This window comes from Aptenodytes patagonicus, chromosome 7 (genome assembly GCF_965638725.1).
Source record: "Aptenodytes patagonicus chromosome 7, bAptPat1.pri.cur, whole genome shotgun sequence".
Lineage (NCBI taxonomy): Eukaryota > Metazoa > Chordata > Aves > Sphenisciformes > Spheniscidae > Aptenodytes > Aptenodytes patagonicus.
Window position 1 is genome coordinate 28120738 of NC_134955.1, and position 17562 is coordinate 28138299.

The window sequence follows — 17562 nt, forward strand, 5'->3', positions numbered from 1 at the left end:
AGCAAATACCAGACAAACCTGAAACAAAGGTGCAGCAAAGCACAAAGATTTATTTTTATTCTGCCTACCTTTAGGCACCTAAACCAAGAGTCTGAGTATCCTAATCTCCCCCTGTAGCCTAAGAAAAAAGATACAGTCTTACAGAGTATCTTCCAGACACCCAGTGAATTGAGGAGCCTTCTAGAGGTGCTTTCTCTGCTGTTTACTAGAGGCGGAGGGCAGTATATGTCCTAATTTCAGTGCCTTAGACTTCAGTTCCAGGGCAGCCTAAGCAGATCTGACTGCTGGCTTGGATGGTCTCACTTTCCCTCCCCACCCATTTGAGCTGCTCCTGGCATTCATCTAGCCCTGTGCTGCACTGTTTCACCATATTAATCTGGGAAAAACTTAAAAAAAACCACCGAGTTATTTTCTGCTAGATTGACTATAAGTACAGTTAATAAATATGATATGGCCCTTTTCTGTTTTCTTGGGATTATTGGTTTGGAGCTGTACTGTGGAAGTAGTACTCAAACAACTTTTGAAGAACTAAATATTATCTACCAGTTTTCCTAGAAATAGCTGAGTGACAATGAGGTAAACCACAGATACCTTACTGATTCCACAACGTCATCTTCCGTGGGTGTAGCAACACTGACTGCTTAGGTTGACAGTCACCAAAACAATTTTTGCAATGCAGAAAGAATTATACAGTAAGTTTCACAACCCAAGACTTCAAGATTATAACAATTTTTCGAAAGATCTTAAAAATGCCTGGGGATAGAGAATCAAATGTTTTAAGAAAGGGGGGAGAAGGGGGAAGAAAGCTAATAAACTCCTCAGATATTAAAGACTTCTGTTACTTAATAATAATCAGAGCGAGCCAGATCAACTGTTGGCTTCACAGATGCCTGGGAAAGAGTACCAGACCAGCACAAGTATATTTTTTCTGGATTTGTTCTCAGTATAATTTCAGTCTTTTCTCTAACGGTAACTAAATGGCATCCTCAGGGCATGGTGCAACTAAATCACACAGATGGGAGCAAATATTTGTCTGCAAGAAAACAGAAATTGGAAAGTATTTAGAGAGTTTACTATCTTAACTCTGCATATTAAATTAGGCTTTCTAGACTTATAGACCACTAAAAAACAGAAAAATGAAAAATGGAAATCTACTATAGCCTAAAAAAAAAAAAAAATCTTTTTTTTTCTCTTCAGGGTAAACCAAGACCCAAAATCATTTGGATGAAAGATGGTCAAACTCTAGACTCCAAAGATGTGGCAATTCGGAACAGCAACACGGACACAATCCTTTTCATCAGAAAGGCAGAGCTTCATCACTCAGGAGCATATGAATTCACTCTTCAGATAGAAAACATGACTGATAAAGTTGCAATAACAATGCAAATCATAGGTAAGAACCTAACAACATCAAAATTAAGCGTATCATACAAAACAAAATAGTAGCCATACTGAAGCAATCTGAAGATCCAACTACCTCAGAATCCTTTCTCTGACAATGGTCGATAGCAGATGACTAGGACAAAGCTCAGAGCAGGGCTAGCCTGTCACTCTATTTTCCTAGTATATTTTCCCAGCTTGAAATGATCTGTTTCCTAGAGACTTTCAGAGGGAGAGGGATTATCTGTGTCCCACATAGCTCTTGGGGGAATCTTTTTCTTGCATGATTTTATCCAGTCAGCTTTTTAATCCAGGTCTAGTTTCAGAATCCAAATATCCTTTTGTAAGGAATTTCAGTTTAAGTGCATGTACAACTACCTATTTGGTTTGTTTTGAGTCTCTCTCCTGATAATCTCATTTGATATCCACACAGTTTTGTATCAGAAAAACCATGAATAATCATTTATTCACCTTTTCCAAGCTACTCATGATTTTATAGCCTTCAGTCACACTCTCCTCAGTTAACTTTCTCAAGTTTTAGACTCTGTTTATTTTTAAAAAGACGCCATTCCATATCTTTAATCATCTTTATCACCCTTCTTTCTACCACTTTGAGAGTGATAGAAAAAATTTGAGAGTTCTGGTGTTCTTGGGAATAGCCATATTGTCCTCAACAAAAGAAATAGGAATCCTGGAATGGATATACTCTTCCTGGGTTTCTTCAGCAGATAAGGACAGTGAAGATAAAATCATTGCACTAATATAACTCTACTGTTCCGAGAATTACAAATGACAACAAGACACAGTCCTGTGAATTTGGAAAATTCACATTTAATGCCTTACTCTGTTAAGAGTGTCTAGTTAGCTTGAGGCTTAGTGGAGGCTTATTCTCCATTATACAATTTCTAGTCTCTTTTCTAGTGTCATTTTAAAGGAATGCACTGCCAAAGTTTCATTAACTTCCCTTGGGATTTTGTGAGATATATTCTGAGACCTTGCCTACTCAGATTTCACTAATGTTCAGCCAGAGCTCTTGTATTTCTCCTCATTACAGCTCTATGTAACATTCTTGATAATTGTTTTTACTTCTCTTTCCCCACACTTCCACACTGTCATGCCAAATTTCCTTCAATGTATCAATACATTTTTAGAATATGTATTTTGGCACAAAAAGAGTATTTAAACATAACTCTTAATGCTTTGGAATTAAAGATATAATGCTGACTGTATTCTGCTTAAAGTTTTATAAAATAATGTTGACAGAATGGGTATGCAGTGGTGCCAAGAGCAAACAAGAAAGGCATAACAAATTGGAGCAAATCTGTCTTAATACCACCAGCTGCTTCTGCTCAACAGGATGGCTGCAGTTCTGCAACAGCAAAAAAAGTAAATGGCAGCTAAAACAAAAGTAATCCCAAGGGACTCGGATAAAGGGGAGAAGTGCACCCTACACACCAAAATACCTTTCTAAAACTAGTCAGTGACTCTAGATTCTAGCACATTGCTCTTACAGCATAGTACCAGGTATCTTCCACCCATTGTTTGGTACTGTAGAAAGGCATAAAAACACATACATGTACCATTGTCAAAGAGTTATTCCATGTAGAAAATGAATGGCTGATAAAAAAGTAACTAATTTTATCACACAGATTAATACACGTCAGAGTTGGAGGACAGGTATTAAACTTTTTACTTGTTGGGCAGCTTGCTCAACTGAAAGTGAATAAATAAACTTCTTTTAATTCCTGGCCAAGAAGAGAAAGGGCTTGTAACACACGCACATACTTCTGCAACCAAGGCATCTACTCTGATTCTTGATTCTGTCACTCTTTCATCATAACTACCTCTTTTCAATTCTGTCAACAGCACTTTTTGCTCTCCAGACTTTATATTTTCTTGGCAGGAAAGAAACACGGGTGATTCAGGCACTCTTTCTATACTACTGGTAATGCTTTAGGTGCTGTAGAATGGCATGCTGAAAAGCCAACCCAGCTTTCAGAGATATAAGAAATCAATCTGTGATCTTTTGAGATGTCTGTTCATCAGCTAACTTCCCTTGGCAAATGTCTACCTGATGAAGGACTAATGCTTGTAGCCTCAGCCCTTATCTTTTTTGGAGTAAGGCAAGAATGCAGGTAACCAAAAGCTCTGCTGCTATGATCAGTCACCTGTCAGTTCCAAACAGGAGGAAACACTGCTGTTACTGCTATCACCTGCCCTTATTGCCAAAACAATTGCTGCGGTTTACTCTAGAGACCTACAAAATACGGACTTTTACTATGGGAATACAGTATATTTCAAATACTTATAGAAAGGTCTTAGATAATGAAAATCTCTCCAATCTCTGAAAAATAGTTCCCTCAACTTTTTTCTCCCTCTACATGCATCAATAAATGATGCCTTCCATTATGCCTTCTATTGACCAAAGCAAACCTCAGTTCTATATTTATTTTTTTTTTAACTGGAATTCTTTATTGTTCTCATTATTTATTATTTGAAAATAATAATTCACACTTTATCTCTTCTTTCCATTCTATAAAATTCAGTAATATGCAAAAATCCTGAGATAAGCTTGTGCTGAGGGTAGCAGAATATTTCCCCAGAATATAAATCCCCACTCTAACACAGTGTCCTACAGAGGAAAGTAATTTGCTACAGATGCATCACTAGGATTTTTTCCCATCCTCTGTTCAAATTATCAGCTAGAGATGTACTGGTTAGTACTGAGAAAGGAACAGTCTACAATTCTACAAAGGAATTTTGAATATATATTCTTGCAGATTGCATTATCCCATCGAACCACCAAGACCAAGAATATAAAAATCCATTTAGCAAATGTATCCATCTCTACCTTTTGTAAGATTGTCCTTTACAAAGCCTTACAAGTATTGAGGATTTCAGTACACTCTTCTTCTTTATTCCTTCTATACCACCATGGGTAGATGTAATAATTTATTAAAAATTAAAAAGGGATTATTTAATACATCATTGAGTTGTTATCACATTAATCTAATAGCAGGTTAAGGCTTAAAGTGTTTTTCTGTTCTTAGTAAAGTCATACTCTGAAATCATATCTATATCTATGTACATAAACACATACATAAGAATGTCTTAAATATATATATATATACACACACACATTCCTGAAGTCTAACTCTTCCAATAGATTACTGAATTAATGAATGACCTGCCATCCCATTGTTTTTAGTTTTGAAGGGAGGTTCCCAGATAATTGCTTTTAGGTAACCAGGAGCAATAAGGCACAGGCTTCAAAATCTATCTGTTCAGTGAGGCCTCTGCAAAAAGTGTTCTTTTTCCTTTCATTGCACTTAAGACTGTATTTTTCTTCCATTTATCAATCTCTTCCTATAGTATTTAAACCAACTACCATCACCAAGTTCTCCACAGTTTTTGACAAAGCAATGTATAAGCATCCTTTTAAAACAAAAAACAACTGTTGTGTAGATATATCTGTAGGTAAGCACACAGGAAAAATACTTGTAAAACTAGGCAGATACTGTGGAGGGTTACAACAGTAGGTAGACTTGAAAATAATTAACAAATTGCTAAATATCACAACATCTGTCTACTATTAGATTATAATACACATTCAGGGCTTGTAGAGCTTTGCCCACTGAGACTGTTACAGTTTTCATACCCACACAGGTATTCATATGTAGTATCCAAAATTCTTCTCTTCAAATCAGAATAGATTAATTGATTTCTGTATAATGAAGATACACATCTAGAAATATTTCTAGATTTTAAGTTGTGATTCAGGATAACAATAAATACATTTCCACACCTTCATAAGCAATGTTGTTCGTTTGACAACACATTACCATTCCCTACTTCAGAAACAGGGAAGAAGAAAGAAGGCTTTGCTTGAAGTTGGTAGGTGTTGAGAAACAGAAGATGGCAGCTTTTTCTCTGAAATGTTAGTGTAAGAGAGGAAGAAAGAGGACGATAAATGGAGAGCAATGCATTCCATATTCCTTATTAAAGTTCATGAAGTGTTCTAGTTGGCTCCAGTGTTTAGCAATTTGAAGGAGGACAAAAAGAGATCAGCTAATTATAAAGCAGTCTTTGATTCCAAAGTACGCCAGTGAAAAGAGAATTAGCACATTAAGCTTTGTCATAGAAAGTCACAGTTCCCCTAATAACAAAGGCTGGTTTATTACTGACTTGCATATCCTTCTTCAAGGAATTAAATTACAAGCAATCTATAATTACAAGCAATCTATAATTACATTCCTTTGTGCTTTGCTCATCTCAAACCTTCATCCATCAGGTTTTTACCGTTTTCTTCGTCTTTCCAGCTTAGCTACAAAAAGGGGAGACAGTTTCCATTCAGCTAGCTAGAATGATCCCGAACTATCCTTCACTTAATCACAAGACCATCTACCCAAGCCTAATGATCATCTCCCCAACAGGCCCTGTAACTGTGAGCAACAATCTAACATATCAAAAAGGGGAACTAGCATCTTCAAGTTAAAACAGACAGGAATATTACTTAATAAATCTAATTTAAATGTTACAGCATTTGACTAAAGAACATCGGTAAAATATGAATGATCCTTAAAAGAAGGAAAAAAGAAAATTATTATAATTTTATAATATATATTCTTCTATATATTTCCAGATATCTTAAAATGGACATAGACTTCTGTACCTCTTTGAGAGTTTGTTCTTTTTCTAGCTATTACAGAGAAATGTCACTAGTGGGCAAGCTAACAAGCACTGAGGCAACAGGAAAAAGAGTCAGGTATATTCCCAAATGGCCGGCCTTCCTTAGCTGAGAGGAACATATACCCAGTTGCCGTTGTTGTTTATATTACTCTGTGTACCTAAATGGCTGAGAAATTGCACTGAGGTAACAAAGCAAGCAATAAAACTGTAGTAAAAGAGTTAATCGCACCCATCCAAACAACACAAACTTCTTATTCCATTTTAAGGAAGAGTTTGTCTGGTTCCTATGTTACTAATTCTACTGTGTTGTCTATTTCTCAGTAGGTTTCAGGCCTCTCAGAAGAGTATTAAGAGGGTATTTGAAAATTTCCCAACTTTCCTGTTTACAGTTTCAACTTCACATAAATGAAGTGTATTGCTATGGAACAATTATAGGTTGCTATCAAGTTCTATTTTTTCCCTGCATGGGAGGAAATGACAAAGGTCTTAGATCTTGAACCAAAAGCTAAGGTTTTTTTTCATGTCTCCTCTGCAGACAAGCCTGGTCCTCCTCAGAATATAAAGCTTGTAGATGTTTGGGGATTTAATGCAGCCCTGGAGTGGACACCTCCACAGGATGATGGCAATGCACAGATCTTGGGCTACATGGTCCAGAAAGCTGACAAAAAGACAATGGTAAGAAATTGCACTGAGTCAGTGACTTTGTATGGAGTTTAAACTCCTACCTGCTCTGGGAACACAGAAACTTGAGGAAAACAGCTGAATTCATGACTCCCAGTTGTGTGTCCAAGGTGTACTATGGCATATTGGAGGCAGTTAAACATTGAAGAATAGAAGCTAAAAAGAACCAGAACGCTAAGTATAGAATGGTATAAAATGCCCGGTAGAAAATGTAAAAAGAGAGACCTAGCCTGTCCCATCTCTGGTGGTGACTGGACAGATAGTGCTACTCAGAAGGTGGAATTATATTTTTTATTTGGAATTATATTTTTCATAAATGCAGGGAAAAACTGAAGGGGAGGGAGGAAGAGTTAGACTTCAACTCAGATGCTGGGCAGAGTAGGGTATATACTGGGAGAGGTATGTATGCCAGTCAAACTGGAAAACATCTCTCTCATGGAAGTCCCCATCAAGTAGTCATGTTCTGAAGACACATCCTGTATCAGATTCCCCAGATATGAGTAGGGCTAAAATGTAAAGAGGTTTTTTTTCTCAAAATGTAGGTATTCATACATCTATCACACCAGCAGAAAATAAAAGTAAGAAAATAGATCAGCTGATCTTCACGGGAAGCAACATAATATTCATTTTGCAGGCTAGTGTTAAATACCTGTCTACCTGTCTTTTCCTTGTAGCAAGAAGGATCTCTCCATACCAAAACTAGCACCATATCTGACCTCTCATAGCATCTTTCTAAACAGTATAGTCTTGTTACAGGAATGGTATACTGTTTTTGATCACTATCGTCGCACAAACTGTGTAGTGTCAGACCTGATTATGGGAAATGAGTATTTTTTTCGAATCTTCAGTGAAAATTTGTGTGGATTGAGTGAAACTGCTGCAACCACCAAAAATCCTGCCTATATCCAAAAAACAGGTAACATATTCTTCAAAACAAAGATCACAAAAGCCACTAAGTACCAGAAGTAATACATTGGTAAATGGAAAATAGTGTTACTAGATGCACCACTAGAGATATTTTCATCACTTAGTAACTAGCACTTATAAAGTATTTTAGCATCGAGAGCCCTTATCTAGGCAGATCTCCTGTACTAACACAAACATCTGTTCAAAAATATTTAATCACACAGTCTTCCTAAACTATATTATTTTAAGAAAATAATACAACTGGAGGGTTATATTTACATTCTGGGGTTAAAAGTTTTAAGATGTCTGTGGTGAAGAATTCCCCTGCAGATATATGGCTTTCATATTTTTAACAGAAGCTGAAAACCCATGATTGCCAGGACCTTTTACTTTAACTAAAGCATTAAACATGAGATGTGTTTTAGAGTGAAGCGAATTTAAAGATTTGTTATATCATAAATGCCATAGCTTTGAAGCTTCTCTAAATCATAGAGGCAGATTAAATGACAAATAGATTGTATGCAAGTCAACAGAATTGAAAACACGGTTCTTACTCTTTTGTTTCTTTGAATTGCAGGCACCGCTTATAAGCCACCTAGTTACAAAGAACATGACTTCTCCGAACCTCCTAAATTCACTCACCCTTTAGTAAACCGTTCTGTGATTGCAGGATACAACACCACACTCAGCTGTGCTGTAAGAGGAATCCCCAAGGTACAGATTACACCAACTGTAATTGATATTGTCGCAACAAGCCAAGATGCTGCCTTAGAATTCATGCCAGTTCAGTGGGACTGGAGTGTAACATGACTACGTTAAGAAAAAGCAAAGGTCACCCAATTATCTCCCACCTCACTCATAATTGATGCTTAACCAGAATGCATGGTGCAAGCGTTTGTGTGGTTGTGCACAGAACCAGTGAGGCAATACAGTAAAGGTGACAGAGGAAAGGACAGTCATTGCTTATGGTAACACCATGCCATTGAAAATGTACCATGCGTACATAAAATCTACTCACTGAAGAAGGTAACAACAAAAAAAGTATCTTCTCGCAATGCTCTCTTCAGTCTTTCAAGAAAACAGCAGCTAACGTAATATACTGTTCCATTAACCTAAATGATACATAGGAACACCAGTTTTTCTGTTATGTCAATATGTGCACATAACTTTTTGAGAGTCTGAGTTATTTTGCAAAATTAACTAAAATAAGACCTGCTGTCATGTGTGAAGTTTTGGGGCTTTTTTTTCTTTAATCTCACAGGAATATTTTCTCAGTCTAAATATATTTGTTGAAGTCTCTTCAAAGAGTACAAAAAGATGTACTTTTTTGTTAAAGTCAGGAACAAACAGTAAAAACTCTATCAGCTAGGAGCTAAATTTAGGTTTCTCAAAAAAGGGAAATAGGCTTTTTGTCTGCAGTGAAGGAATTTACCATATTATGACATAATCTTGTCATAAATTTAAATTAGTACAATCACAAAAAATGCAGTACCCTTTTCCCTTCCCCTTCTGGCTGCTTATTTCCAGCTCCTCTCCCTTCCTCATGCCTGCACAAGAATCTGATAGCTACACAGCAAAACATGTAAGATAATTGCTCAAAGTTCAAATTAACTAAAAAAAAAAAAAAGTCTTAATGCAATCATTTGCTGTAGTTCACTGGATGAAGAAGGAGCTCCAGACAGAACTCAAGTACAAAAAGGAAGCATACCCACGCAAATAGCTGCAAAAGAACAAGAACATTATAGAAGAAATACTAGCAACTGTAGGCAAAATCCATCCTCCAGCAGCTGCCTCAGCTTGGATTCATCATGAAATGACAGTAATGATATTCCCTCTCAGTTAACTGACCTTTTTGTGCATCTGTATCCACTTCATTCAGTTTCCATGGTTTTAAGAAGATTCTAAGAAAAACTTTGTACTTTAAGCTGTTAAATACAGTAGTCACAGGCTTTTGAATGTGAGCATGCTAGCTCTTCCTTCCGCATTAGCCTGAAGGACACAAATAGTCCTCATCCTTCAGTACACCCAATACTCTTAAAGCAGCTTTTCCAGATACATTTCTGTACCTGCATTGCCCAAATTAACCTTAACAAAAAGTTTCTGTACCTACTGCAGAACTCTGCAACAGGTCCTTTCCACAAAGAGTAGCTTATATTGATAGAGCGTTCCGATTCTGAATAACTATAGATTATCAAGTATACCTCAGATATGATCTGAATGGCAAGAGAAAGTTACCACTTTGAGCAGAGCCAATATGCATGCCCTGGTAGCAGTCTTGAAACAAAAGACATATACCCAGAAAGATAAAGAGGCTATAGAAAAAGAAGCAAAAAATTTTGAGGCAGGAAAAAATACAGCTGATATCTTTAAAGAAAATTAAGCATGGCAACTGGGATGCACGGAACTGTGTATCACAGGTCAAAGACACAAGTGTTTCAGTAGATTTGAAGGCACTCTATAAAACAGTACAGTAGTTTTATTTTTTTTGTGGGTGAAGAAACAGATGATGTTAATTCTGAAAGTAAAACAGACGAATGCAGAGCTTGGTCTTCTACTCTTTAAAGCTTATTTCTTCACTATATGTACTAACGAGCCTGAAATAAACAAAAGCTGTTTGCTTTGTATCAGATTTTTCATTTTCAAAATTTCATTTATAAAAATTAAAGGCACATTTTCAGGTACCAGAAACAAAACACAATGGCTTGAATTGGTACAGAGCTAACCACTTTATTGTTCAGCTGAAGCCAACAGGAACTTTATTTTGCAATTCCTGAAGTTGCTAAAGTTATGATAAATGGTTTGGAAAATCCTTTCCCAGCCCAAACCTTGGCATCCCAAGTTTGCACCCAAGATCTGCGGACCTTTATGGCACTTCTGCTCTAATTATCTGTGCAGTTTAATTCCCTTTCTGTAAGATACTTGAAGCATTGAAATATATTTTAATAAGCACAATTAAATAACTCCTGAAGGAATGAATTTGTAGTCAGTTTGTAGGAGTTTTTAAAAAATTGCAATAAAATAGGGCACAGACCTACATTCTTTACATGCTATTTGAGAGTTAAAGAAAATACTGAACGTTTGAACTACTAGTTTCATGAGTTTGTATGGAATGAGGAGAGGTTCTTTGAAAAATTATTAACACTGCTGTGTAATATATAGCCCTCATAATGCATAAACCTTTGATGGCTAAATTAAAGCTGTAAGATCAGCCATGCCTCTTCCATTTTCTACCTTCTATTTTAAAATTCTTCTTTTGTGTTCTTCAGCCAAAGATACTCTGGTACAAAAACAAAATGGATATCTCTGGGGATGCCAAATACCGCATGTTCAGTAAACAGGGTGTGTTGACCCTGGAAATCCGGAAACCCACTCCATTTGACGGTGGCTGTTATACCTGTAGAGCTGTTAATGAGTGTGGTGAAGCTGAAATAGAGTGCAGACTGGACGTCAGAGGTAATCAGATGAATCTTATGGATAACACTAATACTACAATGAAGAAAAAGTAACAGATAGCTTAAAAAAAAAATTAGGAAAAAAAATCATAGTTCCCCTTTATCCAACCCTGACTTCTTTGGTGTTATATACAAAGTTTGTTAATTACACACACCAGCAAGATTGTGTTTTTAATTCTACCGTAACAGTTTAGAATGAAGTTACTTGCTAGGTAATACAGGTCTGAAAGTGGACAATTATTACACTTCTGACTTCATATTTTTAGAGAAGATATTTAGCACTGGAATGGAGGTCTATCCACAATGCAGTGTTTGTAGATAATTTTATTATCCTTTGTGCCATACTCTGTAATTGAAAGTTTTAAATTAAGTCATTAGCCGTTAGACATATGTAAAAGGTAGTGCATGCTACCTCACAAACATGTTTCAAACACTGATAATTTTTGTTGTTCGTCAAAAGGGCCAGGAAAAAATAAAGTCACACGTTTACAACACAGTAAGAAATATTGACTAAATAATTTTGGTAAAGCCACTACTAACATATCTATTTGTCAATATGAATCTATATAGCACCACCTTAAATGCTCATCAAAACCAGAAAAAGCTGTGAAAGTGGCCTGTGTAACAGCCATTGACAGAGATCTGTCTTCAGCATGGCAAGCCTGAAGGTATTTCTACACAGCACGGAGTTCGGTACTTTACTCAGCGCTAAGTCAGGGATGTGTACACAGTACACCTTGCAGTGCTGGGCACCGATATCCTCATTCGGCAGCAAGCAATATAGCTGCGTTAGCACTCTGATGAACTCGGGCTAAGAACTCTGAAACGTCTAGCTAATCTATGCAGACACATAGGCTACTTTCAGTTCAACGGCTAGCTCAAGTATTTCTGTTCAGTGCTATACTGTACAGTGCAGACATGGCTCAAAGCTTAATATTACCATCTTCTGAAGCTTGCTTTAGGAACATTAAATCTCCTTGGAATCATCAGATAAAAGCAACCACTATAAAGCTTCCATATTTCACCTTCAGCACCAAGTCTCAATTTAAAATTACCATCCTTTAATGTCTGATAATATCTTAATTTTTTTTTTCATTCTCCAGCACCTCAGTAAAACTCTGAATCTCAATTCATCTGCAAGTCAAGGTATGAATCAAAATAATTCAGCTGGATAAAGGAGCAATGGTTGTTTGGTTAGATATAAGATTAAACAGTCATTAGATATTCATGTTGGAGACTCTATGGAATTTTTATAATGTTGGCGGGGGGGTGGTGGTGGTGCTTGTTTTGATTTCTGTTTGTTTTTTCAATAATCATACTAAGATCACATTCCTGCAAGATAATTTATTTGGTTTATTTTAACATCAGGGTTTCATGGGTCTCAACCTTTAATACGCTGTGCCAGTGTAAAAATCTAAGAATAACAGAGTACTTTGTTGACTTTTTTTTCTTAACTCACTATAAGCACTCCCCCAGGAGACTATTATTTATTAATATAGAACTAACCAGTATCAATAATCCGTGTGCATTACTTTAACCAAGCAAGCAGAGTTAAAATTACAATTCATTTAGAAGTGTAATGTACATTTTAGACTTTAAAAAAATGAAATAGCTATAATAAACAATCAGGTAATGTATTTGACAATAAATCCTTCTCCCCATTCTGTCTCAGCATTGGAATGGAACTTGAAAAGAAGAAAATTGAAGAAATTAATGAAGGATAATTTCAGTTACATTTAGGAGTCCTGCTCATCTGTACTAGGAGGCAGCAGTGTCTTGTAGTGTCCTGCTTACTCAGCATATTTTCAGACAATATTTCCTCTCTTCATACATCTGTTTTAGTTACATTGCCCCTGTCTCCATGTGATGAAATTCAGGGAAATCAAGATAAAACTTTCCCCCCATTACATACATAAGATACATCTGAAAAAACCAAATATTACAGTTCCATGCAAACCCAATCCCTTCCTAATGTCTGAAACGAACATAAATTCCCCAATTCTACAGTTCTCTCCATTTTCTCTTCACAGAATTCTGACATTTTTCAGAAGAAACAAGTAGCTCAGAATAATGAAACACTAACAAGTTATTTGTAATATTTAATCACCTTTCATTATACTGATCTCTGCACAATAGAAAATAACTTTCATTCCTACTGCTTTTACTGTCAGCGCTTGAAATATCCACTTCTATGCTCTTGAGCAGATCTTTGCAGAACCATATACGAAACACACCATTTGGGAATCTCTGGCTAAAGCTACTGGTTCTGCTTCATATAGAAAATCATTTCTTTGACAATTACTCACTACTGGTTTTCTAGCTTTTAAAAAGACACCAGCATAGAATTCCAGTTATTAGATGTTTCTGCAACCAGTTATAGACATCATACTAATCTATAGAGATAAATCTGTACATCAGAGGAAACAGTGAAAGATGTAGCAAGGAAGATTATTTGCACGTAAATAAAAAATTTCAAAACAAAAAGCTTATGATGAATGCAATAAACTTACTGTCATCAAATATTACTGAAGGCTTTTGAAAGTCTATGAATGGTATGTATGTATTTTTGCAGATAATTTTGTCTAATCAAATGACACGATAGCATTTCTGGCTTCTCACCTGCTAGTTTGAATAGTATTTGGGGTGGGGTTTTTTTGGACCTGCAGTAGTTGTTAGTAGTTTCTGGCTGGAAAGTACTTTTTCATGATCACAGTACAAGAGAAGGTGGGAAGATGAAATTAATCCAGGAAGCATTGCCTGTTGGAAGAATCAACACAAAGGAACTGAAGTAATACTACTCCCCTGCCTCCAACATGCCAGTTGAGATGGGAAAGCGCGCCTGACACAGCATGTTAGTTGTACTAAACAAGCAAATACGTCTTCATAATAAAAACACTGATAATAACGAGATGTGTATTTTGATTATTTTATTATGGTTTCAGAACAAAGAAGGGTACTCCTCTAAAACCAAAGTCAACTTATCCAAGGTTAACATTTGTCTGTTGCACATTGTTATTATTCAACAAATAAATAAAAAAATATGGAAAATACGCAAACAAGTTTACATTGTTTTGTACTTTCATTTTCTGAGCAACACTATTATTTAAAAAATAAGACACATACCACACATAAAAGTCAGAGACGTTCTATATTATAAAGAACCCATGACCAGAACACAGTGGACCGAGAGGATCATCCCAGCATGTGTGGGACAACATCTACTGAAAAGCAGAGACTGAATTGCAAGGGCTTAGATTACAAAGGACAGTTTACCCTAAGGAGAGTTAGGTGCTATACCAAATACATTCTATTATCAGAAAGGTGTTCCACAGAGAGAGCAGACTTTCATGCTGTAACAAGGTACAATACTGAAAGAGTACAAAAATAAATCAAGAGTCACTAAGAAAATGGCATTTTCTGCTCAATTCTTAGCTATTCAACATGAGTACAATGTTTTTGGGAAGAGCAGTGCTTTCACAAGTGAACATTTATTTCAACCCTCAGCTGTGAAAAGCAGTGCATTTTCATGCAATGCATGAAAAAAACCAAAAAGTAAACTGATGCTTTCACTAGATGTTAGTCAATCATTTTTTCATGAAATTTCATTGTTCAAATGGTCTTCAAGTATGAAATTCTACCACATATATATATATAAAAATAAGTTACCAGTGCTCACAAATTTACTTTCTACTGTTTTGAAGTCCTCAAACCAATGACAATCAAAGAAATGCCTCCTCAAAAAAACTGGCCGAGATACTACTTCTGGAAGTACTTCATGTAGGGTAGCGCCAAATAGTTAGAATCTAATTCTATAGGGCCTTCTAAGATAATGCTGTGCTTCTACATGAAAAACACAAATTAGTTTTAACTTCCAAAACTTTCAATGACAGGGAGTGAACCAAATCCAAATCTGAATAGCTACAGAAAAGAAGCACACTCTAGTTAGGTTTCTAAAAATTATTCCTAAAAATGTGAATTCTGAAAATTCAAAATGCTAACCACTCCTCACACACTGAAGAGGAAAAGGGGGAAGGTGCAGCTGCAAGATCTGAACTTTCTGTGATTAGTTTTAGAAGGGTCTTTAGAAAATTGTAGATGTTTATTGATGTTTTGCAAGCATATAGTATTGTCATTTATCTGTTCCATGGCTGATATTGATCCTGAATGTATAGTTCACTAATTGCCCATTAATTCCATGTTGTTAATAACTAAATTACGTTCATCTCAATCTCATTAAAACTACATACACTGAGCAGTTTCTCCCAAACCTAGCTGGCTAAGAACAACAAAGTATCTCAGTTTTTCCCCATCACACCTGAAAGACTACTTGACAAAAGATGGTTTTAACTATCTTTTCCTGTGTGGGATCTCCTCTGATGCAAAAATCAAATGGACTTATCTGTAAATATCATGGCAAATATTCTTACCTTGTAGTTGTTAAGTACAGTTAGAAAGAAGTGTGCAAGGTAAGATCAATTGTAAAAAAAATTAACATAAGCCATAGTTAAAAAAATTCTTATCTACTAGCATTCTCTTTAGCATATTAAGTGCCTTTCACAGCTGACAGCAACTACTATCAAAAACAACAGTGCTATTCAAGTCCTTTGAGTTTTCCCCGAGACAAAAAAACTTTGTTATTATTGCTCAAGTAAAAGATCATTCCATGTGAAAAATGTATGTAACTTAGACAAACATAACCTCTTCAGGCCTATTATTTCTACCCAGTTGGATGTGACATTGACTTTAACTTTTGATGCTACCACAATTTCAATTTAAAGCCTATCAATCCAGCCTGCTTCCTGCCAGTTCAGTGTACATGCCTGTCCTTCAGAGAAATTACTACTAACTATATACCAGGAATGGAGATAATTAGATGCTTTGAATTAACACTCATAAGACTTAGGTGAAGCTCAGGGATAATAGAATCATAGAATCATTAAGGTTGGAAAAGACCTCTAAGATCATCGAGTCCAACCGTCAACCCAACACCACCATGCCCACTAAACCATGTCCCTGAGCGCCTCATCTACACGTCTTTTAAATACTTCCAGGGATGGTGACTCTACCACTTCCCTGGGCAGCTTGTTCCAATGTTTCACCACTCTTTCAGTAAAGAAATTTTTGCTCATGTCCAATCTAAACCTCCCCTGGCGCAACTTGAGGCCATTTCCTCTCGTCCTATCACTAGTTACTTGGGAAAAGAGACCAACACCCACCTCGCTACAACCTCCTTTCAGGCAGTTGTAGGGAGCGATAAGGTCTCCCCTGAGCCTCCTTTTCTGCAGGCTAAACAACCCCAGTTCCCTCAGCCGCTCCTCATAAGACTTGTTCTCCAGACCCTTCACCAGCTTCCTTGCCCTTCTCTGGACATGCTCCAACACCTCAACGTCCTTCTTGTAGTGAGGGGCCCAAAACTGAACGCAGTATTCGAGGTGCGGCCTCACCAGTGCCGAGTACAGGGGCACGATCACTTCCCTACTCCTGCTGGCCACACTAGTTCCGATACAGGCCAGGATGCCATTGGCCTTCTTGGCCGCCTGGGCACACTGCCGGCTCATGTTCAGCCGGCTGTCGACCAACACCCCCAGGTCCTTTTCCGACAGGCAGCTTTCCAGCCACTCTTCCCCAAGCCTGTAGCGCTGCATGGGGTTGTTGTGGCCCAAGTGCAGGACCCGGCACTTGGCCTTGTTGAACCTCATACAATTGGCCTCGGCCCATCGATCCAGCCTGTCCAGGTCCCTCTGCAGAGCCTTCCTACCCTCAAGCAGATCAACACTCCTGCCCAACTTGGTGGTGTCTGCCAACTTACTGAGGGAGCACTCGATCCCCTCATCCAGATCATTGATAAAGGTATTGAACAAGACCGGCCCCAAAACTGAGCCCTGGGAAACACCGCTCGTGACTGGCCGCCAACTGGATTTCACTCCATTCACCACAACTCTCTGGGCCCGGCCGTCCAGCCAGTTTTTTACCCAGCGCAGAGTACACCTGTCTAAGCCATGAGCCGCCAGCTTCTCTAGGAGAATGCTGTGGGAGACGGCATCAAAGGCCTTACTGAAGTCCAGGTAGACCACATCCACAGCCTTTCCCTCATCCACTAGGCGGGTCACCTGGTCATAGAAGGAGATCAGGTTGGTCAAGCAGGACCTGCCTCTCATGAATCCGTGCTGGCTGGGCCTGATCCCCTGGTTGTCCCGCACATGCCTTGTGAGCGCCCTCAAGATGAACCGCTCTATAATCTTCCCTAGCACCGAGGTCAGGCTGACAGGCCTGTAGTTCCCCGGATCCTCCTTCTGGCCCTTCTTGTAGATGGGCGTCACATTGGCAAGCCTCTAGTCATCCAGGACCTCCCCCATTAACCAGAACTGATGATAAATGATGGAGAGTGGCTTGGCAAGCTCCTCCGCCAGCTCCCTCAGCACTCTCAGATGGATCCCATCTGGCCCCATAGACT

At 37.7% G+C, this 17562-nt stretch overlaps 1 protein-coding gene across 1 annotated transcript in view; it reads left to right on the forward strand.

Moving 5' to 3' along the window:
- The window catches only part of MYBPC3 (myosin binding protein C3), a 65912-nt gene extending 51799 nt beyond the window's left edge, over positions 1–14113 (forward strand). The window contains exons 29-35 of the mRNA XM_076344473.1: positions 1198–1393; positions 6605–6744; positions 7507–7666; positions 8234–8370; positions 10923–11109; positions 12212–12254; positions 12781–14113. Of these exons, the coding sequence (XP_076200588.1) occupies positions 1198–1393; positions 6605–6744; positions 7507–7666; positions 8234–8370; positions 10923–11109; positions 12212–12222 (831 nt within the window). The 3' untranslated portion in view covers positions 12223–12254; positions 12781–14113. The remainder of the gene's footprint in view (positions 1–1197; positions 1394–6604; positions 6745–7506; positions 7667–8233; positions 8371–10922; positions 11110–12211; positions 12255–12780) is intronic.
- The last annotated feature ends 3449 nt before the right edge of the window (positions 14114–17562 follow it).